This window comes from Rhinoderma darwinii, chromosome 2, assembly GCF_050947455.1.
Source record: "Rhinoderma darwinii isolate aRhiDar2 chromosome 2, aRhiDar2.hap1, whole genome shotgun sequence".
NCBI classification, from domain to species: Eukaryota; Metazoa; Chordata; class Amphibia; order Anura; family Rhinodermatidae; genus Rhinoderma; species Rhinoderma darwinii.
The window spans coordinates 445,517,304-445,543,160 of NC_134688.1; the positions used below are offsets into that span (position 1 = coordinate 445,517,304).

General features: G+C 41.4%; 1 protein-coding gene across 1 annotated transcript; it reads right to left on the reverse strand.

Moving 5' to 3' along the window:
- Positions 1-974: 974 nt before the first annotated feature.
- On the reverse strand, positions 975-24,856 carry LIPI (lipase I). The gene is made up of 10 exons (XM_075851215.1): positions 24,712-24,856; positions 24,151-24,527; positions 17,528-17,636; positions 17,232-17,333; positions 15,595-15,684; positions 11,380-11,547; positions 9,642-9,737; positions 5,360-5,471; positions 2,701-2,874; positions 975-1,597 (listed from the first exon to the last, which is right to left on the reverse strand). Exons 1-10 carry the CDS (start codon positions 24,854-24,856, stop codon positions 1,468-1,470), a joined length of 1,503 nt encoding a protein of 500 aa, XP_075707330.1. The 3' UTR covers positions 975-1,467.
- Positions 24,857-25,857: the final 1,001 nt, after the last annotated feature.

Genomic DNA, 25,857 nt, shown 5'->3' on the forward strand with positions numbered 1-25,857 from the left:
ACCGCGATTTTTCGGATGGAAATTCCGCTGCGTAATTAAGCGCGCATACTTACCCCCTCCCTCCTCTGACATCCGCTCCTGACTCCCTGGATGACGTTTCAGGCCATGTGACGCCACAGATTGTGATTGGCTGCAGCGGTCACATGGGACACAACGTCATCCCAGCAGTCCGGACTGCTCGAAGAAAGAGGGCGTTCTGATTAACTATGCTTTTTTTTACCTCTTCCGGCATTGCAATTTTTGCGGCGTAACCGCTGCGATTACGCCTCAAAAGTCGCAATGCTTGACTTTCTGTTGCGGAAAATCAACAAAAACGCAGCATCAATTGAAATGCTGCGGAATTAAATTCCGCACCGCAGGTCAAGTTATTAACATTTACTCTGTGTATTTCCACACACAATTCCTTCACACAAATTCTGCAGTGTTTACGCTACGTGGGAACCCGGCCTTAGTCAGCATCGCATGAAGAAAAAACATTTTGCAATTAAATCAAGCCCAGTGATCAGCTGATCACCACAGGACCTGCATCAGAAACCTCCGCCGATCAGCAGCTGTGGCTGGGGGAAGCTGCGGCTGGTAATACAAATGAGACGCCAATCATTGAATGCATGGATGGGCCGAGTCTGCAAGCGCATTATTTGTTAGCCTCTATGATGTTGATTTGCCCTAATAGGGCATGGAAAGGGGTTGTATTCATGTGACAACCCCTTCTTCCCCCACACCTCTTACTATAATTATTCAGTAGAGAGCGACATTGAGCGCAAAAAGAACTCGAATAGTAAAAAAAAAATCTGTACAATTATAATATATTCATTAAATAATTACAGTTTCCTAAATACAGTAATAACCTTTTGCAAAAATATATAAAATAAAATATCTGTACAGAGAAATACATTTTTTAACATGGATTTTTACAAAAAACAAACACACACGTATATACAAATATAAACACAGACAGACACATACAATATACATTCATTATATGAAATGCAAAGGTAGACCTCATATAAACAATTCCCTATCTTGGGGCACTGGCTGGCTGAAAAAATATTGCTAGGTAGTATTGCTCTAGGGAAAAAAACTAAATGATATTATTGTGGGCAGTGTATATGCAATGAATGCAAAAAAACGCATTCTTACTTTTAATCAAAAATAGAATATTTGCCAAATTTTCCAAATTGTAAAAAAAACCTGTATATTTACAAGCACGCGTCACATTATTTATACGATTACCAAAAACATGGGAAATGCCGAACAAACCAATGCTATTCCTACACACTTAAAGACAGTAACGTCCTTCAACATGTCCCGACCTTGATAGGGACTGCCCTGATCTGTTTTATGGTCAGAGTAAAGTTATATCCAGCACTCAGAATCATCACGGTAGCCACGGTCTTCCCTTTTATAGCAATGTTGACCATCAACAAGTGCGTTCACCATCTTGGCCAGAAGGGGGCAGATATTTCCTCATGCAGGACATTCATCTCCATTTTCACCACAACAGGAAGAAAAAAAGTTGGAATTTTGACATGGAACAGGCAAGAAATCCATCTCAACATTTTCAGGAAGTACAAAGTCGTAGCGGCAGAGTATTTCCCTGGAAAATTCAAATTAAATGTGTTACTCCTGATATACATGGTCATGCTCCACCACCATAAGTCCCAAGCACTGTACATAATGTTCGTTATTCCCTTCCCCCCCTCTGCACAGCCCCTTCCTTGCTCGCTTGTCCCTTAGCCAATAATAATGCAGCGGGAGGTGCCTTTTACTAGACCTGCAGGTCCTGCATCTTCGAAGCCGTGTTACCAGTGGAAAAATAATAAAATCTTCTTCTTTCTCAAACCTCGTAGCTCAAGAGGGAGCACATAAACAATCTGTGATTGAAATGACCCTGTTCATGTTTACATTACAGATTATACAGCTTCTTTTTTTGAGACCCCTTGGATTAGAAATAAGCAGATCAACATGCTTACCCTCCCACAGACTTAGGCCCCATGCCCACGACCGTAAAAAAAACTCTGTAATTTCGGACCGCAGTACAGTCCGCAATTACGGACCCGCCCCGGTTCTATTAGCAGCGGACACCTTTCCGTATCGCTACGGAAGTGTGTCCATGCCGTAGAACCGTGCCGGAAAATATAGAGCATGTCCTACTTTTTGTTTTTCGCGGGCCGTGCTCCCATACTTTATATGGGAGCATGGCACGAAAATGCGGCACGCGGGTGTCGGTGGCCGTTGACACCTTTCCGTATCACTACGGAAGGTTGTCCGTGTAACCGTGCTGGGAATTATGGAGCATGTCCTACCTACTTTTTATGGGAGCACGGCCCGAAAGTGTGGCCGGCTGTGCTCGCAATCGCGGTCCGTGATTACGGGCACGGCCGTGTGCATGAGGCCTAAGAAAACCAGCTGAAACTACCAGCATGACCAGAAAAGTGCCGAAAGGTAAGTAAATCAACTAATTTCTACCTTTTTTGTAATGACAAGCCTAGCTGAGCATACTGAAACACTTGGATTGATTTAATCAGTGTACCTTTTTTTTTTTTTTTTACATAAGACTGGACAATCTCTTTCAATTTTAGTAAATCAATGACCTAAAAATATTCAATCGTGTTAGGAAGAATGACGTTTTCTACACATCTGTCATTGATTTCTGCGGTATCTCAGTATTAGATCATTTTACTAAGAATATATTTTTACCTGTCCGGATTAAATGAAGATCTGAGCCTCATCCTGAGAACTCGTAGTTTGTATTTTGGTCCAATAACAGAACTTGTGGTAAACATTAAAGAAACTTTTGAAATCTCTTCAAGCTCCTGATGAAATTTGGCTAGCAAGGTAACTTCTTTATTTTGTTCAAATGTGGTAGCATCTCTAAAGAAAAAAAAGAAGAAAATATGGACATGTGTATTAAAATAATCTAAAACATAACGTATAAAAATTGTTAAGCTATGTTCACATTTATGTTGTTACTTCTGTTCATAACGGAAGCCACGCTGCTCTGACAGATTCTTGTACAATGGATACCACCGACTAACCACATTGACTTACAATGGAGTCTGGCCGGTTCTGTCGTGGTTTCTGTCGTTTTGATGGGAAGAATAGCTTTGCACGTAGCGCTATTCTCATTAAAATCTGCAGAACTGTCAACGGAAGCAGTGTAAAAATGGCCTTAGAGGGGCAAACCTTCATTAGGGCATATATGTATGCCAATAGTTTATAGAGAAAGGTGGTTTTTCGAGAGTTGAAGGAGATAAAATCTGCTGTGGAGGTGGAAGGAGGAATTGTATCATCGACTATTGAGGAGCTGGAACTGCAAACCCGGAATTTGACTGGTGAGAACCGACCAAGTCTGTATCACATCATTGGGCCTGAGGAGGCGACAGGTACTGAAGAGCGAGCAGGGGTGGTGTGTGAGGCCCCACTGTACTGACAGCTGGCCTGGGCAGTCAAGCAAGGGAATGTAGGAGAAGTGTGTCCCAAGACATTCCTAAGAGGTGTACCGGTAGTGGCAAGCATAGTATTTGACTAAGGGGAGGCTCAGTTCATGTGGAGACCTGAATTACAAAGCAGCTAGTAATCACCCACACATGGGGGCAGTAGGCCCAAAGCACTCAGTAGCAGCCACCATCTTCAGGCCTAACAGGCCCTTGGCCCAACTGCTGCCAGTCACATCAGAACAGGCCAGCAATCTTGCCTGCCTGAATCATAACGGTCTGTGCCGCTCAGTAGTGATAACATTGGAATACCGCAGTAGACTACACCATTCCATTTCACCAGATCCCACAAATAAAGTATAAGTATGATTTTTAAACACGGGAGCTTATGGGTGACGTATCACACTGTATGGCATACCTCACAGTTATACGTTAAACGTATACATCATGGACTTTCAATATCCTTTCATGACTTATTCGTTAAACAAATAACATTATAGTTCATGGGCGACGGATCCATAAAACTAATGCATAATAGGGGCATCTGTCACCCATGGAATATAATGGCATCCGTTAAAGATATAAGTCATGAACTCTCAAGACTACAGTTCACAAAATATCCATATAACGGATACCATTAAAGTCTATGGTGATGGATGCCACTATTAAATGTAGGCTATGACGGATGCCTAACGTATACTTTGTGAACTTTTTCCCAACCTATGTGTCAAACGTAGGCAAAAACGTAATGTGGACATTGACTTATAGGGTAGCTGCCTATAGGTGGCACTTGTGAGACAGTTTTCTTCCTTCTGCAGGAAAGCAGTTTCGCATACTTTTTCTCAGGTGGCAGTGCCCCAAAGACTCCCCAACAGCTGGATCTCCACACGAAGAATCAGTTATTTTTGAGAGGCAAATTTGACACTGTGACTGACTACAGTGAGCACTGTGGCTGTCATTGTTATAGGGTATTGCGGCTGGGACTTATATGGGATTACTGGGGCAATTGAAAAAATAACATTTTGGCCTCTAAAAAAACTTGGAAAGTTTGACACTCTTTATAGCATATAAGAAATCAAACACAATGGAGAATAAGTGACCAATGTAATACTTAGCTAAATATAATTAATATAGCAGCCTGTGATAGGGGATGGCATATCTTACCTACTGCCGCCAGGCTGCTTTCTCTTCTATGATGAAGCAAAGTACAAATCTACTTGTGATTAATTTAGGACAGACTGGTAGCTAGGGATACACTGCCTAACAACTACAGACTCATTAATGTGGTTGTCAGACAGAGTACCCCTAGCAACCCGTCACATTGCTGTCACATTAAAATTGTGGTTTTTATAGTCAATTTTGGTGGATAAATTGAATAATTCTAAGAAAATCTTCTGGCAGGCTGCTCCTGTAGTCTGCTTGCATGTCCAAGTCCTGAGCAGTCGCTGTCATGACCTACACAGCAATAAGTTATTTCCAATTCAGGTTCCCAGAGGAATCATGATAACCGCTGCCTGCGACCTGAGAAGCCTGCCAAAAGACACCCATGAATCCACTAGTCGGTACAGTAGCCTATGGCATAGCAGGGAGATACCTTCCTGCTCTGTCATAGTGATCAATAGACACTATTGAATGTGGCATCGCTACTGCTGGAGCAGCCATAGCGGCTGCTAGCGGAGCCTCTGGGCATGGGGGGCTGTGCTGGCTGGTGGAACGGGCCCCTTAATGCAGCAGGCCCCGTACCAGCCACTATGACTGCTACAGCAGGAGTTACGCCACTGGTCGGTAGGGACCACGTATGTGAGACTTTGGGGCTGGGGTGGACACCTTCACTCTGGGCAATAGCTGAGTTTTAAGTTAACAATTGTGCTTTGAGTGGCACAACATTGGTATTGTATGCAGCAACGACTTGTAATACTTACTGGTCAAGCTTCGATTCTGTAACGTTTCCTGAGGTAGACACAAGCTTGATGGTAATGTATCCACTATGTGGTGATTTATTTATGGTGATGAAGTCCAAGAAATAATGGAATACTAAAAAATTAAAAAGACACCAAAAATCTCTATTATTGGCCCATCCAACATGTAATATTATCCATAGTGTCAACCCAGAAGAGACTTCCTTGTGGAAATTGAAATGCTAAAACACTAAAACTCAAAGGCAAAAATAAGGAAAGTTTTTCACCATTAAAGTTCATTGAGGGTATGTTCACACGGAGTGTTTTCAGCTGTTTTTCGGGCCATAAACGTCCCGAAAAATGGCTGAAAAATCGGAAGCAGAACGCCTCCAAACATCTGTTCATTGATTTCAATGGGAAAAGCTGCGTTCTGTTCCGATGGGGCGTTTTTTATGCGGCCGTTTTCAAAACGGCCGCAAAAAAAACACGCCCATGAAGAAGTGCATGTCACTTCTTGAGCCGTTTTTGGAACCTTTTTCATAGACTCTATAGAAAAACAGCTCCAAAAACGGCCGTTAAAAACGCAGCGAAAAACGCGACTTTGATTAAAAAGCGTCTGAAAATCAGGAGCGGTTTTCCCTTGAAAACCCATTCTCGTCCCATGACCCTTGTGTCAATTATTCCTTTCCTTACTTACTATCCCTAAGGAAACAGAAGTCCTTCAAAGGTTCTCACCACCCAATAACAAGGGCGATAGGACTAGGTCCTCACTCTCCAGAGGCTCCATAGAAGCTGGATGGGCTGCCTCTATGGTACCTACACCCTTAGTAATGGTTTTTAAAGGGGTTTTCCCATAATCAATATTCATCACTTATCCACAGGATAGGTGATAAATATTTGATTGTTGGGGGTCCTACTGCTGGGACCCCCACCGATCCCGAGAATGGGCTTATCTTGCCATTTCTGGAAGATCTAAAGGAATGGAGTGGTAGTGCGCATGCTCGGCCACCACTCTATTAATTTCTAAGGGGCTGCTGAAGATAGCAGGCGGCAGCCCCATAGAAATAAATGGAGTTGTGATCGAGTTTGCGCACAACCACTCCCCCATTAATGAAGACCTCCTGAGGGTTGTAACCTTCCGGTGAAATATATCACGAAAAACGTTTGTAGGTTAAAACTGTGAAAATGTGGTTGTTTTTGCAGAAACTAAACTGTAGAAGACATTACCATATGGATTTTTTAATAATGCACTTAACTTACAGAGTGCTGTATGTCTTTTAGTTTAATATCAGGAGGTCTATGGTTTTTGACCATAGACCTCCTGATATACCCAAAATAGAATCCATAGGACTACTACATGGTTGAATCACACCTCATATTCTCTATTAATTGTTGCTGACACATTACACATACTACAGGAAGCATGACAGATGCATTTTTAGCCTAAAGGTGTTTTCCACTCTTGAAAACCTATAAGGGCTATGTAATGATAGGGGTGGGGAAACGGACAAGTGAACCCTAATCTACCCGCCACTCTGTCCGTGCCTACTTGCAACGACCCGCCCTAGGCGACGGGGTACAACTGGGCGGTGGTCCCTACGCTCAGTAAGTGCACGAGACAAACATACAAGGGAATATAAAGCAAAGTGAAAGGGGCAGTTGCCCACGGCAACACCGTGAGCAACAGGTGGTGAACGAGCCAAGTCAAACCAGGAGAGCACGAGGTACCAAACGCAGAGCAGAAGAGTAGTCAGAAAGCCAGGGTCAGTATGGAGCAGGATCAAATTGTTAGGAGCTGTAGCTGGGCCAGGAAACCACACGGAAAGAATCACAAGCAAGGAGGAACAGGAAAGGCAGGTATAAATAGACAGAGGGCGGGAGCTAGCTGAGTCTGGCCAGGCTGCGATAGGCTCTCCCACTCCTAAGCCTGCCAGTCTGAGTGGTGGAAGCTGGAGTCAGTCTCAGAGAGAAAGACTCAGGTGAAGACTGATTACCTATGGATGTTAACCCCGAAGCTGTGCCTGGCAGATCCTTTACAGGCTAGTTCACACGGACGCAGAAAACACGTCTGAAACCGCACCAAAAAAAATGTCTAAAATCGCCTCTTATTAATTTCAATGGGAGTCGGAGGCATTTTTTTCCCCGCGAGCAGAAAAGAACACCTGAGGGGAAAAAAGAGCGACATGCTTGGTCTTTCTTCCCCGGGATCCGTCTCTGACCTCCGATTGAAATCAATGGGAGGCAGAGAAAGCGTTTTTCGCAACGTTTTTTGCCTACAGCGCTCAATGGCCGTGGCCGAAAAAAGCGCGGCAAAGAATATGCAGGCAGGTCAAAATCTGCCTCAAAATTCCTGAAGATTTTTCTGCCTGCAAAAAAGTCTGTGTGAACATACTCTAATAAAAATTCCCAACCTTCCAATGATAGAGAATAGAGGGGAATTTAGTACAGAAGTTATTTCAATCAGTAAATATGTGTGTACTAGTACTTTTCAGTTTGATCTCTTCTATACTTTTAGAAATTTGGACATTTATATAGAGATCTATTGATTTTTACTGTATTTTCATCCTTCTCTGATATTAGTCACCAGTACACTAACATCTCCTTATTTAAGAGAGAACATGAATTTACCTAATGTAATACATTTTAAAGACAGATAAAAGTCTAGAACCTATTGGGAACTTTTTCCAAGTAAACCATCAAATCAACATCCATGACCTGATCCACTCAAAATGCAGTTATTTTGCTTATGGTCAAATCCGTTTTGTGAATTGCCTATAAAACAGGCAAAAGTACAGTATAAGGCTCTGTTCACATCTGTGTTGGGGTCCCTGAACAGACACAAACTGACACGAACGGAAGCCAGGGGTTCCTGTTTCCATCACCATTGATTTCAATGGTGACGGATCCGGTACTCATGGTTTCCGTTTGTCTCTGTTGTGCACCGGATCTGTCGTTTTGCCGGAAGCTATAGCGTAGTTGACTTCGGTATTGATTTCGTCAAAATGACTGAACCCTTGCACAATGGAGACAAGTGAAAACCATTGGTACCGGATCTGTCACCAATGAAATCAATGGTGCATCTGTCAGGGCTCCGTTCCGACGGAAAGCTCAGACGGAACATCGGAATGGAGCCCTAGCGCAGTTGTGAACGAAGCCTAACACATGACTGAAGGATCAGACTACATAGGCTTTGTTTGTAGTCTGTAACCATGAGGATACATTGATCTGTATTTGAGTTGTAGGCACAAAACAGTAGAATTTTTGTTAATCAAAACTATTTGCAAAGTTGCTTAATTTTTTTTATTATAGGGGCATTAAAGAACGTCGCAAAAGTCTGCATACCCTTTAACTAGAGCTAAATAATAAGAGTACAAGAGGTTCTCAAATTGTATAACATAGGGTTTATTAGAGCATATCTAGCGATTTTATTTAACTATTCCCAGAGTGCATTTAATTCCTATCTATAAGCCACACCCTGTGTCATAATGTCAATTTAGTGCAATGCAGACATTTCTGTGACTGTAATCTGAATGGGGCTTACAGAAATCCATGCACATGCTGCAGAAACAACCACATTCAGTCGTATAGAATGCATTTATTATTTCTTTTAGAAATCACCGAACATTTGAAGGAATTTCTGCCAAGTGGGAACATACCTTTACTCAGGAAAAAAAATTGACTTCAGCACCATGTCCTGTACATGTCTCCTATTGAAATCCTTTTTGTGAATTACAATGCTACTCTTGCAGTGACTTATTACCATTCATTGAATGATTAGTGTCCTTGTATTACCATCTTAGAAGCTTACATCTGCGAGCCGATTTCCTTGCTTTCTGTAATTATATTTGTATGTTTACTGCATTTTCACAAAATCAAGGTCAAGTTGTTCACTTGTTCTCTTTGTTGTAAGAGAGATGCGGGCTTAGTCAGTCCCTTGAGTAGCGGGGATAATAATGTTTTGTATACCCCTGCAGCACAGAAAAGATGAAAGATCAGTGAACAGCCAAGAGAACAAAAGCGGCTCTGGGCTTCGACCACACAACAATATTTAAATAGGTCCCACTGTGAAAAGAAATTCATGTCTGAAGAGCACGGATCAACCCCAACTCTGCTACAACAAAGAATTAGGCCAAAACGGAAGACAAAACCTATACCCTGAGCAGCCCTTCTTCTCATCATTATTATTCACGGCTCACATTCCTCAGTCTAAAGCAATTAGTGTTCCAAGCAAATGTCGTCAACTTCCCCAAGCCACTATTATCTCAGTCTGACAGCTTTTATTTTATGCAAATTCAATTTCACTCACTGCAAAATGGTTTCATCGAAGCGGTGTCAAAAAAAGCTTTCGTCACTGGAGGATTCTTCGCCACTAGATAATCTTTCCACTTATCAGCATAAAAACCTGTAACGAATACACGAACAAAGCCATTAGTGTGGAAAGCTGCACAGTGGATTGTAATCTGCATCAAGCACATTGTACAGTCAGCAATTATATACAACAAAACTATAGGAAATTCAATTTTAGTCAATAGAAAAAAAAACTATTCGTTTTAAAGGGGATGTCCACTTTTTACAATCTATTTTTGTAAGAAAGGTCCCACAAAAATAAGCTGATCACAAGTGGTCCCGCTGCTGGGACCTCCAGCGATCAGCTTTAATCTGCAAAGGAACTCGAGAGCAAGTGGTAAATTCCTCTGCAGCGCCACCACAGGGGAAATTAAGTATTACACATTTATAATTTAAATCAAAGGGCTTTCTATGTAATGCATGTACTTGCTGGATCCTCCAGGGAGAGATGTCCTGTGTAGCTGCTCTACACTTTGGCTAATAAATGAGGATCCTGAATGGGGGACCGCTCTCTTTTAACAGAATGTCCAATGGGGTATCCTTATTGCTGTTTTTTTAGTTTTAGGTGGTATAACTATGGTTTGCATGGTGGTACTTTGATGTTAACTTTTTGTTTGCAAATTAAATACATAGTAGTGTTAGTAGAAACACTCCTCTCAATATGAAAGTCTGCCTGCCCAAAGCACCAGATTCCCCTTCTAGTACTATTGCCAGTACAGATCAATGTTATATATTTACATTACCCAACTACTTGCCAAATATTTTGGGCACCAATATACTGATCTGAGGTAAGGGATCAGCTCTTTTAAAAATATATGTTACTAAGAGAAATACTGGGAGATTTACTAATGGAATTACACCCAATGTCTTGTATATTGTAGGGGCCAACTGACCATATGGGTAACTGGGCACTGCTCGAGTGCCCAGAGCATAAGGGAGGCCATCAGCCAAACTGTTCTTTGCATATACAACTATTCTACTGGGAACAGCGCTGTCGAGGTTAGTGGTATCATTAGATTTTTATTAGCAGCCATTGACACTCACAGAATACTTACAGGGAATCTCCACCCTGGAACACCATTTAGCTTTTTTTAACCTTAAAAAGGGGCAAAAGACTGCGCTGATTAATTTCCTAATATATATATTAATAATGGTCAGAGCTCCATTTTTCTGATACAGAACTCCAAATTCTCTTCATAGATATACTTTTAAAAGATAACATGCTAACTACCTGCAGTCACCACTAGAGGGAGCTAACTTTCACATTATTATACATTGAAATCAATAATGCAGTAAGCTCCCTCTAGTGGTGGCTGCAGGTAGCCAGCATGTTATCTTTTAAGTACTGTATGTGTATCTGCAAGGAATTTGGAGCTCTGTATCAGAAAAACAAAGCTCTGACCACTATAAAAATATATTAAGAAATCAGTCAGTGCTGAATTTCAGATCTAAAAATGACACAATGATAAAAGGTGAAGATACACTTTAAAGTCAAAGTTGACCAAATGGGTTCTGTAATTTACTATGTGTCAGAACCCCTTCATTTGGGGCAGCTTCGGGATCCCCCTCTAACAAATTACTGACAATATGGCATGTCAGAAAATCCTGCAATTAGAAAATCCATTTATTTGAAACATCAGGATTCAATCTTCATTAAATAAATGTTTATAAAAATGATAAAGAACAAGTGACTTTACCTAAAACTGGGCAGCTGAGTGGTGCAAACTTCTGGCAATCCACACATTTTCCAATCCTATAATCTTTGTAATTTTCACAAGGAAACGTGACTACGCTACAAGACGCATTCAAGGATGACAAGTACAGAAAAACTGACCGCTGGTGATCACACTTGAAATATTCAGAACCTGCACAAACAGAAGTTTAGTCAGAAACTGGGTATAACACTATGTAGTATAAAGTTATATTTTATAATAAGTTAACATTAAAAAAAACACACTTTTTGTTACTGGAGAAAATAGACGAGTGGGGGCCATAAAAGCAGAACTCATACTGGGTCCCCCATTGTGCTGGGTTTTGCCCAGGCAAAAGAGCCGAGTATTGTTTCCCCCTCCACGCGTGTTCCATGAGCCTTGGGCCACCCCCTTGTTGGCTGTTCCTCTGGAGACAGGAGACCAGCACAGGTTTTTGCCACCTAATAGCAGGTGATGGGACCAAAGATTGCTGGGCCGCCTCTCTATAAGGGCCCCATAGAAGCTGCATGGTCTGCCTTTATAGTATTCACACCCCAGCTTTTTGTAAAAGTGTATAAAAAGTGACACGTGTTTGTATCTAATATTAAAATGTAATTTGATATATTGTCTAAGAATTGTAACTACAGCCTTAATATATTACTACAGACCTTGCCAATAAGAACTTATGCACATCGGGGTATTCCAAATCCATGTTGTACAGATCACACATACACAACCCATATTGTTTTATAGGCCCATGCTGTACCTCCATGTGCCTCTTATTTTTATACAGAGGCACAGGGAGGTTTTTCCTCACAAAAATTACAGTATGCTCTATCACATGTGGAAGTATGTGGAAGACCCGACTAGAGGTGACACTCTGTTGGATCTGGTCATTTCTAATAATGCAGAGCTTGTTGGGAATGTCAATGTTCGTGAAAACCTCGGTAACAGTGATCATAATATAGTTATATTTTACCTATACTGTAAAAAACAAACACAGGCTGGGAGGGCAAAAACACTTAATTTTAAGAAGGCCAATTTCCCCATGATGAGGGCTGCAAATCAGGATATAGACTGGGAAGAACTAATGTCAAATAATGGGACAAATGATTAATGGGAGATCTTAAAGTCCACTTTGTATAATTATAGTGCAAAGTTTATTTTTGTAGTTAACAAGTATAAACGACTAAAATTAAACCCACATGGCTTACACCTTCTGTAAAAAGGGCAATACATGACAAAAAAAGTGCATTTGAAAAATACAAATCTGAGGGTACAGCTGTAGTCTTTGTAGATTATAAAGAGCTTAATAAAATCTGTAAAAAGGTAATAAAATTAGCAAAAATACAAAATGAAAGGCAGGTGGCCAAGGATAGTAAAACAAATCCCCCAAAAATCTTCATGTATGTAAATGCAAAAAAGCCAAAGTCTGAACATGTAGGACCCCTAAATAGTGGTAATGGGCAGTTGGTCAGTGAGGATCAAGAGAAGGCAGAGTTACTAAATGGGTTCTTTAGCTCTGTATATACAACAGAAGGAAGAGCAGCTGATGTAGCCGGTGCCAGTGCTGTTAATATATCAGTCGATATACTGAATTGGCTTAATGTAGATATGGTCCAAGCTAAATTAAATTAAATAAATGGACACAAGGCCCCGGACCAGATGGGTTACACCCTAGAGTTCTTAAGGAGCTTAGTTAAGTTATTTCTGTCCCCCTCTTCATAATATTTAGAGATTCTCTAGTGACTGGTATAGTGCCAAGGAACTGGTGCAGGGCAAATGCGGTGCCTATTTTCAAAAAAGGCCCTAGGTCTTCCACAGGTAATTATAGACCAGTAAGATTAACATCAATTGTGGGAAAAATGTTTGAGGGGGTATTGTGGGACTATATACAGGATTATGTGACAAAAATAGTATTATAAGTGACAGCCAGCATGGTTTTACTAAGTACAGAAGTTGTCAAACCAACCTGATTTGTTTTTATGAAGAGGTGAGAAGAAGCCTAGACAGAAGGGCCGCTGTGGATATAGTGTTTTTGGACTTTGCAAAGGCATTTGACGCTGTCCCTCATAAACGTCCAATGGGTAAATTAAGGACTAAAGGTTTAGAAAGTATCGTTTGTAATTGGATTGAGAATTGGCTCAAGGACCGTATCCAGAGAGTTGTGGTCAATGATTCCTACTCTGAATGGTCCCCGGTTATAAGTGGTGTACCCCAGGGTTCAATGCTGGGACCACTATTATTCAACTTATTTATTAATGATATAGAGGATGGGATTAATAGCACTATTTCTATTTTTGCAGATGACACCAAGCTATGTTCAGTCTATAGAAGATGTTCGTAAATTGCAAGCTGATTTGGACACACTAAGTGTTTGGGCATCCACTTGGCAAATGAGGTTTAATGTAGATAAATGTACATACGTACGTAGATAAATGCATCTGGGTACCAACGATCTGCATGCATCATATGTCCTAGGGGGAGCTACACTGGGAGAGTCACTTGTTGAGAAAGATCTGGGTGTACTTGTAAATCATAAACTAAATAACAGCATGCAATGTCAATCAGCTGCTTCAAAGGCCAGCAAGATATTGTCATGTATTAAAAGAGGCATGGACTCGCGGGACAGGGATATAATTTTACCACTTTACAAAGCATTAGTGAGGCCTCATCTAGAATATGCAGTTCAGTTCTGGGCTCCAGTTCCTAGAAAGGATGGAAAAAATACAAAGAAGAGCAACTAAACTTATAAGGGGCATGGGGAATCTAAGTTATGAGGAAAGATTAAAAGAATTAAACCTATTTAGCCTTGAAAAGAGACGACTAAGGGGGGACATGATTAACTTATATAAATATATGAATGGCACATACAAAAAATATTGTAAAATCCTATTCCATGTAAAACCCGCTCAAAAAACAAGGGGGCACTCCCACCGCCTGGAGGAAAAAGTTCAACCTGCAGAGGCGACAAGTTTTCTTTACTGTGAGAACTGTGAATCTATGGAATAGTCACCGCAGGAGCCGTCACAGCAGGGACAGTAGATGGCTTTAAAAAAGGCTTAGATAATTTCCTAGAACGAAAAAATATCAGCTCCTATGTCAATGTGTAGAAATGTTTCCCTTCCCTTGGTTGAACTTGATGGACATGTGTCTTTTTTCAACCGTACCAACTATGTAACATCTAATTCTGCTCTATGATCATTGCTCCTAGGGGAGAATATGGAGGCACATAGAAATGCATGGACCACAATATGTGTCTATATTACGGACTACACTGCAGTACATGTATTACCGTATGTCGCTGCACGTTGTGTACATGAGACCTAAGTAGGTTGTGCTTTGAATGCATATTAACCTCTAAATAGAAGACAACCAAATGCAAGTCGTTGAGTGTTTCTCCGCTGTATTCATGAGAGGAGCACTCCCCCCGCCTCTCCCTGCGTTGACTCAAATGCTGCTTTGTATGCACGTATACGCAGCAGCCTGTCAATCACCAGCCTGAAGGGCGGGGAGAGCGCTCCTTTCATTAATCTAGCAGACTCATAACAACTATGAGCAGGGCCGGCTCCAGGTTTATGTGGGCGACACAGAGTTAGTAGGCCCCTTTGCGGGGGAACTCACGGGGGCAGTAAAATGGCAGAAACGTTAGGCCCTGTTTATGCCCCCATATAGAAGTTAGGCCCCCAGTTTGTACCCCCATAAATTTAGTGCCACACAGACCCCCTCCCAGGTAGTGCCACACAGACCCCCTCCCTGGATAGTGATGTGCGGAACAGAGCTGAAGTCCCGGGCAGAACTCTGGCTCTGGGGAAGCCCCTGACATAACTGTCCATATATGGCTAGTGATGTCAGGGGTAACCCCAGAGCCAAAGTCCCAGGCAGAGCGCTACTAGCACTCTGCCTTGGACACTGCTCTGCTCCTGACAACACTGTCCATGTATGTCAGGAGCAGTGCAGGGCCCCCTAAGGGTAATGGACCCCAGCAATTGCCCGGGTTCACCGGGTGCTGATGCCGGCCCTGACTATGAGTCTGCAAGATTCATTCAGTGCTCCTATTAGTTAAATGGTTATTAGGAGTATGGACCAGTAGCTGTAATACGCTGCCTTACATATCAATTTGTCAGCCCACAACGCTAGACCTAAAAACAAATTGGTGTTGAAAGACGGAACATTTCAAATTTTGTTTTCTGGAAGTGTGCAGACAGCAAATGGATTTACCTGACAATATGGTTTTAGGACAACCCGGCTGGTCAGTTCCTCCATTTGGGTAGAAATCAATATGTCCTAAATTCTCCCGATAGCCTAGAGCTGTAAAGGAAACAAACCATGTTCAAAGAAAAAAAATTAACATTGATTGTAAATTCATGTGCAATACTGGACTAGGAGGCATTGGACAAACAAAAGACATTACTCTGAGGGCCCACTCTCAGGTTATAATGTACAGTACATGTACGTAAACTATTAATGAATTGTAAACTCTGCACCAAATCATCAATAAGGACTAATGAATCCCCTCTAAAATAACCTTAAAAAACCTGATATGCCACAACTTATATTCATGGGAAAATCATTTTAAGTGAATTACTGTTTGTATTATGGGAACACCCTATTTTAAACATTCAGTATTCTTTAATCTTATCTTTTTACGTCTCTTTGAGTGTGTACTGTGTAGCTGGAGAATCGAGGCAAGTGGAAGTAAATTACCAAATAACATAAACCATTTTGTGCGAACACAGTCAATAAATTAAATTGTAGTCGTCTAATTGACTCCTATTCTCCTGAATTTCTTAAGGGACCATCTCTGTCTTATCTAAGCATTTTCTTCAGGAAATCATAGGTTGTATATCTTTTCTTCCAGCTAATAGTGTGACAGTACAGAAAATGCTAAAATGAAATATTGCTTGCAAAGCCGTAACTAATTTTTCAATTACAGAGTTTGAAGTTTGAGAAGTCGCCAACAAAACATAGAACTTTACACGGTCGGTGTAAACAGTCTGGAGCTGCCTCTTTATGTATTTTTATGTCTACTTTATGAAAGCAGTACTGATATAGTAGATTATTGGGCTACTGCTCCATTTCTAAAATGATCACTAAAAGACTTTACTGGACAAAGTGGTACATAGTATATTGCATGTAAAACAACATACATACAGCACGTGTAATCTGTTACCATCTACAAGATGATTTGCCAGTATATAATAGATTATTAGATAATAGATATAATAGATTTTTTTCTCTTAGCCCATGGCTCCGTGCATGCTAGTAGATGCCCGGTGGACACCTTACAGTTCTGAACATTCATGCTGATTGTTCATTTACATCTACATGATGCCCTAATAAGCAATGTTGCTGTGGCAACCATTAAATGGCCCCTGAAGTTCAAGTTGGAACTTACATGATATGTAAATGGCCACGATGCTTTTCACTTACCCCTCTCGACTAGCCAAAATGGCTGAAAGGGTTCATAAGATACCATCAAACACTAGCGCTCCAAGGCAGGTGACTTTGTCTACTAATAGAAGTATGTAAGGGGGCACATGACAATGTGATAATGGTGACAGGTGGTGGTGTAGTATTTGGGGGTACAAAGGTTGAAGTAGCACACAGGCCATAGGGCTTTAGAGTTACCAATGGTCCTTCTGAAACCTAAGAGGACAGAAATTTAATAAATGGATTCTTACTTCCATTATTCATTCATCCCAAAACAAAATCTCATATATATAATATAAGTATGCAATTCTGACCCATAATACACATATACAAAGACTTGATTGATGGTTCCACTAGTATGCTATCTCTTAATGTAGACTGGTAGAGTAGAAAGACAATTAAAAAAAAATTATATTTATATTTACCATCAATGTCAGAATGGACAACATCTACGAACTTTGCATCACTATAATGCAATCTTTCTTCGGGTGGTTTTCCATTGTATAATGGTCCAGCAGGATCCAGTCCTACAACCCAAAGGAGAAGAATGAGAAGATCCACAAAAAACTTTACTATGAAAATAAACTATCACAGAACAATTAATATAGCAAAATAAAATAGAAATGATAAAAAGGGACCCAGGCACCCAGAAAGCGGTCTCACCTGTTGGGATTCTATCTGCTAAAGTGACAGAATGGAACAAAGAAACACAAAGAATCACCTGTTATTCGGCCAATTGAACCATTGTACATTTTCCCAACAAATCCAGATATATGTGCTCCGAGGCTGACTCCTATCATGTAGATGGAGTCCAGAGATCCCCCTTGGCTCTGTGAAAAATAAGTACAGTAAAATATTAACAAAAAAGTGCTAGCCTATATGTAGTTATCGGGAAGGGGTACAACTTTCTAATATACACCTCCTTTCAATTCAGCTTCCCTACACCAGTCGCAGGTTTGCAAGGGAAGCAGAGTTGATATATATACTGTAGATTGTTTTGGTGCAGGGAAGTAAGAATTGGGACAGGTTATATGTTAGGGGTTTGCATCCAGTTCTCATTGCTGTATATGTAGAATCAATTTAGAAACCTTTAAAGTTCATGTCCAGTCCTCGGCAGCCTTATGCTGAAATGGAGTTCTGTAGAGAAGAAAGCTAAATACCATCTTATAAGAAAAATACTCATGTATCCTACAGTCTACTAGATTGCAAGTATGTAAGGATCTGAACGAATGATTCCTAAGGTTTGCCTAGTAGGCTCTCAGTTTATCTTCACAGTAGACATTTAAAAGGTATGTCCAGCTTAGGGCCTGCTCACATCAGGGTCGGGGTTCCGTTGATGGGTTCCGCTAGACCTTTCCATTGGAGGAAACCATCAACGGAAAGGCAAATGAAAACCATAGCTTCCGTTTGCATTACCATTGATTTCAATGGTAATGCTTCAGTTGAAAATGGTTTGAGTTTGTTTCAGTTTTTTTGGTGGAAAAATAGGGCAGTCGACTACGCTATTGTTTCCGTCAAAAAAAACGAAACCCTTACGGAATGGAAATACATGAAAACCATTTGCAACGAAAGCATTACCATTGAAATCAATGGTAATGCAAATGGAAACTATGGTTTTCGTTTGCCTTTCCGTTGATGGGTTCCTCCGACGTAAAGGTCTAGTGGAACCCATCAATGGAACCCTAACGCTGATGTGAGCACACCCTTACATATAATGTATAAATAAAAATAGTAACTTTGTAAATACATTGTGTTTACTTATCTGTATTACAGTCTAGAGCTTCATTCATAGTTCCACTGGTTGTCATTGGAAACAGTCCACAAGCTTGTTGACAGACACACCCCTAACAGCTTACCTGAGCTCCTGTAATACTATTGGACAGTTCGTTTTAACTACATTAGATTACTGTACAGTGTCACATTGCAAATTAGCTGAGCAAGCTCTGTGCAGACACTAAAATCAGCAGAGAATACTGTGATATTTCAGCTCTAAAGAATGTAGAAGTGTTAAAGGGGTATTCTTATTATATAATGTTATGGCATATCATTAGGAGGGGTGGTCTGACCTGGAGAACTAAGGGACCAAGGTCCCTTAGGCTTTCCTGTGAAGGAGTTTTGCGCTGTGGCCCACTTATTCTAAGGAAGGGCAGGGGTTCTTGCAGTCGGATCCACATTGATCAGTAAGTGATAAAATATCCTAGCAATATGGCATCACTTACTATAGTGAAAAAACCCTCTGGTCTATAATACAGGCTGTAACACAGGATCGGTATAAGATGAGCAATACAACGTATTTACAAAGTTACATGTGGAGTGTGAAAAGGCGTTCAAAGGTGGACATACACTTTATTGTTGTATTTCCCATATGACACAGTGGTGAAGCATTAGACACAGTGATACGGCTATGCACTTCACTCAGTGACCTTTCAGCATACTCATCTGGTATTTATACAGTGATCCGGTATTACACATATGTCTTATAACCAAGAGAACCTGCTGGTGACTCAGAATAAATTCCTCCATAATTATGAGTAGTAAAGCGATTCCGTAATAACTTTTATTTTAAATTGAAAGCTACATTGTTTATTTGTCAGATTTGTGCAACATTGTGTGGGTTGTAAAAAAGAGAGAAAGGGAGGGACAGAGAGGGGAAGCGAGAGATCAACGATACTATGACAAATTTTAGAGTTCACATAATGAGGAAAATAAATCTTGACTTTTCTAATTCAATATTTTTACACATTTCACGTTTTAGGCCTCCTTCACACACATTATTTTTCTGATTTTGTTCTTCTGCGTCATGAATTTCAAGCCTTTCTAATGGCGTTTTACAAGTCCTACAGAGAAGCCTAGGGGAACAACGCCAGAAAAAAACGCCATACTCAGCGCATGCTGCATTTTGAAAAAAACGCTATTGACCCAAAAATTGCATCAAAGGCCGGAGAAAATGGCACAAAAAAAAAGCTATGTTTTTTAGCACATTTTATATTTCACCATAGACTTTCAGCAAACATCTGCCAGCTGCGTTTTTGGCCCCAAAAAAAACACATGAAAGACAGCCAAAAAAAACGTGTGAAATCACCCTATAGGGGGTTTATTGGAAAAATCCATTGATAGGCCACCACCAATCAGAAGAAAAAAGCGGTCAGGGGAAGAACAGTATGCTTATTGAAAACTGAATGGGCCACTGTCCCTTTTTTCTGTTAATTGAGGGGGGTCCCTGGGGACCTTTGTGATGTCCCAGAAAACACTTTTGAATCTGAAATATTGAGCTACTGGAATTAAATTTCTTATACTGATTTTCAGTTTACCTTTGCTTTTTCATTTCATTCCATAGATGGATGAGCTCTGAAGGTGGCCATCCTGAGGGATGTGGTAACTGTGTTGTGTTTGTGGAAGTTTCCTCTGGGTATTCTGGTTTCTTCCCACACTCCCCAAAAAAAAAAACATACTGGAAGGTTATTTGACTTTCTATGAAATGTGTCCTTGTGTGTATCTGAGATAGGGAAATTAGATTGTAAGTCCCATTAGGGAAAGTGGTGTAACTACAGCTGTAGCAGCCATAGCGGCTGCAACGGGGCACGTGGCATGAGGGGGCCTGTGCCGCCAGCCGTCACGGGCCCCCCCATGCCTCCCCATGCCCGAAAGCTCTGCTAGCAGCCGCTATGGCTGCTACAGCGGTAGTGACGCCACATTGAATAGTGTTTGCGTCCTTCACTTGCAGATGCTATTGAACACTATGACAGAGCAGAGAGGTATCTCCCTGCTCTGCCATAGGCTACTGTAATAGTGGCCTAGCTCTAGCGGTCACAAAGGTCGCAGTTGCGACTGAGCCCCTAAACCTGGGAGGCCCACAGGGCCCCTGTAGCCACACAGCGCTGACCGTGCTGGTCTTGCTTCCTGAATGCTGGAGCAAGGAGCTGACGGCTCCTTGCTCCAGCATTCACTCTACCATGAAAGGCTCGGCGCAGGCAGGTGTGATGTATTGACGTCATCGTGCCTGTCTGCGTTGAGTCACTCACAGCACAGACCGGAGGAGAAGGATCCTCCACCCGTCGTGGGAACAGGAATAGGTAAGTAATTTTCTATTAGGCACTATGGGGCATTATACTGGGTAGGGAAGGGGGCTGATATGGTAGCAGCTATAGGAGCATTTTACTATATGAAGGGCATTATACTGTATTGGCGGCATTATATTGTGGGGGCATTATACTGTGGGGACAGCTATGGATGGCATTATACTCTGTGCAGCTATAGCGGTTATTATATTGTGGGGCAGCAATGGGAGCATTATGTTGTGGGGGCAGCAATGGGGGGCATTATACTGTGAGGGGGCAGCTATGGGGGGCATTATACTGTGTGGGGCATTATACTGCGTGGGGCATTATACTGTGGGGACTGCTATCGGGGCCATATACTCTGGGGGCAACTATGGGAGGCATTATACTGTGTGGGGGCAGCTATGGAGAGCATTATACTGTGTGGGGGCAGCTATGGGGAGCATTATACTGTGTGGGGCAGCTTGGGGAGCATTATACTGTGGGGGCAGCTATGGAGGTATTATGCTGTATGGGGGCAGTTATAGGGCATTATGCTGCATGGGGAATTTGTTTGGGCATTGTACATTATACTGTATGGGGCATCTAAATGGGCACTATACTGTATGGGGCATCTGTGTGGGCATTATACTGTATGGGGCATCTGTGTGGGCATTATACTGTATGGGGCATCTGTATGGGCACTGTAATCTATGGGGCATCTGTGTGGGCCATTTGTGTGGGTATTATACTGTATGGGGGCATCTGTGTGGGCATTATACTGTATGGGGCATCTGTGTGGGCATTATACTGTATGGGGGCATCTGTGTGGGCATTATACTGTAAGGGCATTGGTGTGGGCATTATACTGTATGGGGCATATGTGTGGGCATTATACTGTATGGGGACCTGTGTGGTCATTATACTGTATGGGGGCATTATACTGTATTGTGGCAGTTATGGGGGCATTATACTGTGTGGGGGGCATTATGGGAGCATGATACTGTGCGGGCTGAACCAGGTGTGTATGGGTGGGGATTGGGTGGGATTAGAGGCGTGGCTTAAAAGAAAAAACAATTGCCGCTGCGTGCCGCATGGATTGTCCCTCTTTGTGATACTTGAAACTACAGCACTGCCGACAGGGGGGCTGTATAGCACTGTCTTCAGGGGGGCTGTATAGCACTATATGGGGAGGCTGTATAACCCTGTCTACAGGTGACGCTGTATAGCACTGTCTACAGGGGGGGCTGTATAGAACTGTCTACAGGGGGGGCTGTATAGCACTTTCTACAGGAGGGGGCTGTATAGCACTGTCTACAGGAGGGGGCTATATGCCACTATTTACAGAGGGGCACTATCTACAAGGGCGGGCTGAGGGTGGCACCCATGGTAGGGGGACCCAGTCAAAAGTTTGCTATGGGGCCCAGTGTTTCCGAATTACGCCCCTGATTAGGGACATGGACTGATTGAATATTGAAAATCTCTGTACAATGCTCAGGAATAGGTTAGCGCTATATTAGAAACAGAAGATAAATAATAATTGTCATCTAGGGGTGTGGAAGTTAGAGACAGAAATGTGGATTACTTTGGCTGGGCTTCGAACAAAAAATCCCAACCTGATCTTTGATAGACTCATCAGTGCCTTAAAATGTACTGGCTGTGCTAGAATAACAGGGCAGATCATGAGGCCCCTTATTTAATGTATAGCAGACAGTAAAGAAGTTTTTGCAGCATTTGTGAGTCTGAATGACTGAATGAATGAATGAGTGAATGAGTGAATGAATGAATGAATGAATGAATGAATGAATGAATGAATGAATGAATGAATGAATGAATGAATGAATGAATGAATGAATGAATAACTACCACTAGTAGTTCTAGATGACTTCCATGGTTATGTAGTTAGGGTAATTTTCCTTTCAGTGAGGCTATCCCATATCGAAAAAGCATGCCTTTGAGGAATGTAACGTTCTGCAAGTCCAGACTATAATCCCATGTAACACACACTTCACAAAAGTCACGCTCATTCAACTTCTTACTAGTTTAGAAAACAAAGAAGGACTGCTATCAAGCCTTACGCCTCTTTCACATGGCAGTATTTTTGTCAGTATTTTGCATTAGTATTTTTAAGCCAAAACCAGAAGTGGTTCCAAAACGTGGAAGAAGTAAAAATCTTTCCATTGTACTTTTTCTCTGAGTGGGATCCATTCCTGGTTTTAGCTTAGAAATACTGATGCACAATACTGACCAAAACATTGCCATGTGAAAGTGTCCCTAGTCTAAGTACTGTGTGACTTACTGACACCAGCTGAAATTCCAACTTTTGAGAAATTTCCAATTTAATGAAAAGTTTACTAAATACTTTTGTGAGCAGCATTCCTGCCTTAGGCTAAACATAGCTGGTTGATGCAAGAGGTCAAAGCAAAATGACAACATAGTGTGAGTAGACAGACCAAAACTCATCACGCAGTAGCACAAGGAAAATCTGTTGTGAACAACTCACTACTCATTGCTCCTTGCATAATATGAGAGTCAGGCTTGTCAGCCAAAAACTAGAAGATACAAGTCTAATGGGAACACATCTCTGCATTGATCACAAAGCACCAGACAAAATATGACATCAGTGCCTGAGCTGGTGACATCTGTAACACTGAAGTCATGCTGGGTTAAGAGTCTAGGAGTTAAGATAACCCATGGGCTGGAGAAGGTGGTATGAACTCTGTTCTCTTCATTGACATACTGTATATTTAAAAGATTACATTCTGGCTGTCTGTGGCCACCACTAGAGGGAGCCTAGGAGGTGCATGTTTTATTATACATTGAACTTAATATTAAGACAGTATGCAGTAAGTTCCTGAGTTCCCTCTAGTGGTGACTGCAGGTTGCCACAATGTTATGTTTAAAATCTATATCTATTAAGTGGATTTGAAGCACTGGATCAGAAAAATGGAGCGTTGACCAATATCAGATATAGAATACAAATTATTCGGCACACAATTTTGGACCTAAAAATGACATGATGAGACAAGGTGGAAACTGTATAAGGATATTCTCGGTTTTGACTGCTGTTTTAAGAATTAAATCCACACAGTATTTCAAACCTAAAATCAGCATGGTGTTCATTTTTTCTTTATTTTTTTTCTTTAGCCTTTTCAGTCTCCAGAATACCCCGATCCAGAAGATCCAGCATGCTCTCTCAGATATGCTTGAACATGTGCCAGAAAGATGCCTCTATATACAGTATATACAAGCCCTGATATAAGATCCAAAAATGATGTCATCACTGTAACCTAGAACATTCTCTTACCAGCATTTTATCAATGAGGCTTTTCAAAATTTCTGCAACTTTCTTGCTTTTTCCAGCAGCATTGTGATATATCAGTGTTGTGGCTCCTCGGTTCCAGTCAACTAAGATTACATTAAAATCATCGACGGAGAGAAGTTTCTGTACAATGTCATCTAACCACACAGGGGGAGACCCAGTCGGCCTGTATCCATGGGTGATAAAAATTGTTTTTCTTGAAACATCCAAATAATTGAAAGCTGTGGTATTCTCCTTGTTAAGATCCGCTGCACAGTTTGCATTGTCTCTGGTGTATATTAACAACTGCACCTGAAGATCAGTCCCAATAATAGCATCAGGTAAATTGAGGTCTGTGAATTTATGGCATGTTACTTCAGAGTCTGGAAATCAAGATTGAGAGAAGATAAAACATCAACAAGATTTAGCGACTTTCCTGCTTCATCAATCTCTAGCTTTCGGTTGACAGGGCTGTAACTGTAGCGCATCTGTCATATTTAAACAAAATTTATCGTCTAAATTTGCATATAATCTGCATATAATGTTGAGTAAGTTTGCAGTACTTACTGTATATAGTAATAACCATGTCATTTACTATAGCCACATCCAACTCTCCTTGTTTGCTGTTAACTCTCAGGCTACAGAACCCCACACCCCCTGCTGGTTCAAGATCTCTAGAAAGCATACTCTGCTGTGGTGCATTGTGGGGCATATGCTGACACAAGGTACTGTACAGAGGTCTGATGTAGCACCCCGCTGAATTCCCCCCACCGTATATAAACTTGATTAGGTGAAAGGTATTAATAGTAATCCTCTTTAAAGTTAGCCACTCCGTTCCGGGCCCCTGTTCGCTTGGTCATTTGATCTACACTGTGATCTCCCAAATCCTACAGCATCTACTGTGTGGACCGGAGGTCAGTCTCTCTATGCAAGTCTATGAGACTCCCCTAAAATTCTAATAGACTTGCATAGAGAGATTGATTGGGTGGTTGTTTAAAGATTGGCAGGGATGGAGATAGATATCAAAAGGGCGGTTGTGCACTAAAGGTATATGGGATTTTTGCTGCCCAACTACCGATTTGTCAAGAGCATGGGGCGCCTTTTTTTTCTTATAGAGATGTGAACTATTTTGCATTAAGAAATTTATTTTGATCATTGGAATGATTTATTTGCATTACCTCAATTTTTTTACTAGCAGTGACATACATTTTAAAAGAGTAGCAGTAACAACTACTGACAAACGCACATCTGATGAGAAGAAGATGTACGTTCAGTGGGAGCACAGATTACAATGAAAAAGTCATATTAGTACCAGAGCTGAGGAAACCTGGATCATTCTTGGTTTTGAGTCTTTGTGGGGTGGCTGGGCGGAAATTCATAAACATAAGTTGGTAAAAGTGGCATAAATTGTTTATTTTGCTCTCCTGGTAGACACCTAAAAACCAGTCCTGATCAGCAGCACAGTCCATATGACTGACACAAAAAATGACCGACACAAAAAAAACAAGCATATATAGTAGATACAAAATTCTACCACCACAACAATTGGAAACTAGTAGTGTCCTCACACCACCCATAAACATCGGGACAATACATATGGTCTACCTGGGGAAGTCCTCAATTGAATTTCTGAAGTACATAGCTAGAATCACTGCCAATCGGTTCATTCACTCCTCAAGTCAATGGGTTGGTTGTAAAAACGGGACAAAGGAA

Excerpts from the sequence above, each read along its gene's own strand:
- LIPI (XM_075851215.1), bottom strand. The coding sequence starts at position 24,856 with ATGCCCCACAATGCACCACAGCAGAGTATGCTTTCTAGAGATCTTGAA. Across the intron at positions 17,334-17,527 it reads TTCAATTGGCCGAATAACAG|GACTGGATCCTGCTGGACCA; the intron begins GTGATTCTTTGT and ends TTTGGGTTGTAG. Across the intron at positions 11,548-15,594 it reads TCCTAAAACCATATTGTCAG|GTTCTGAATATTTCAAGTGT; the intron begins GTAAATCCATTT and ends CTGTTTGTGCAG.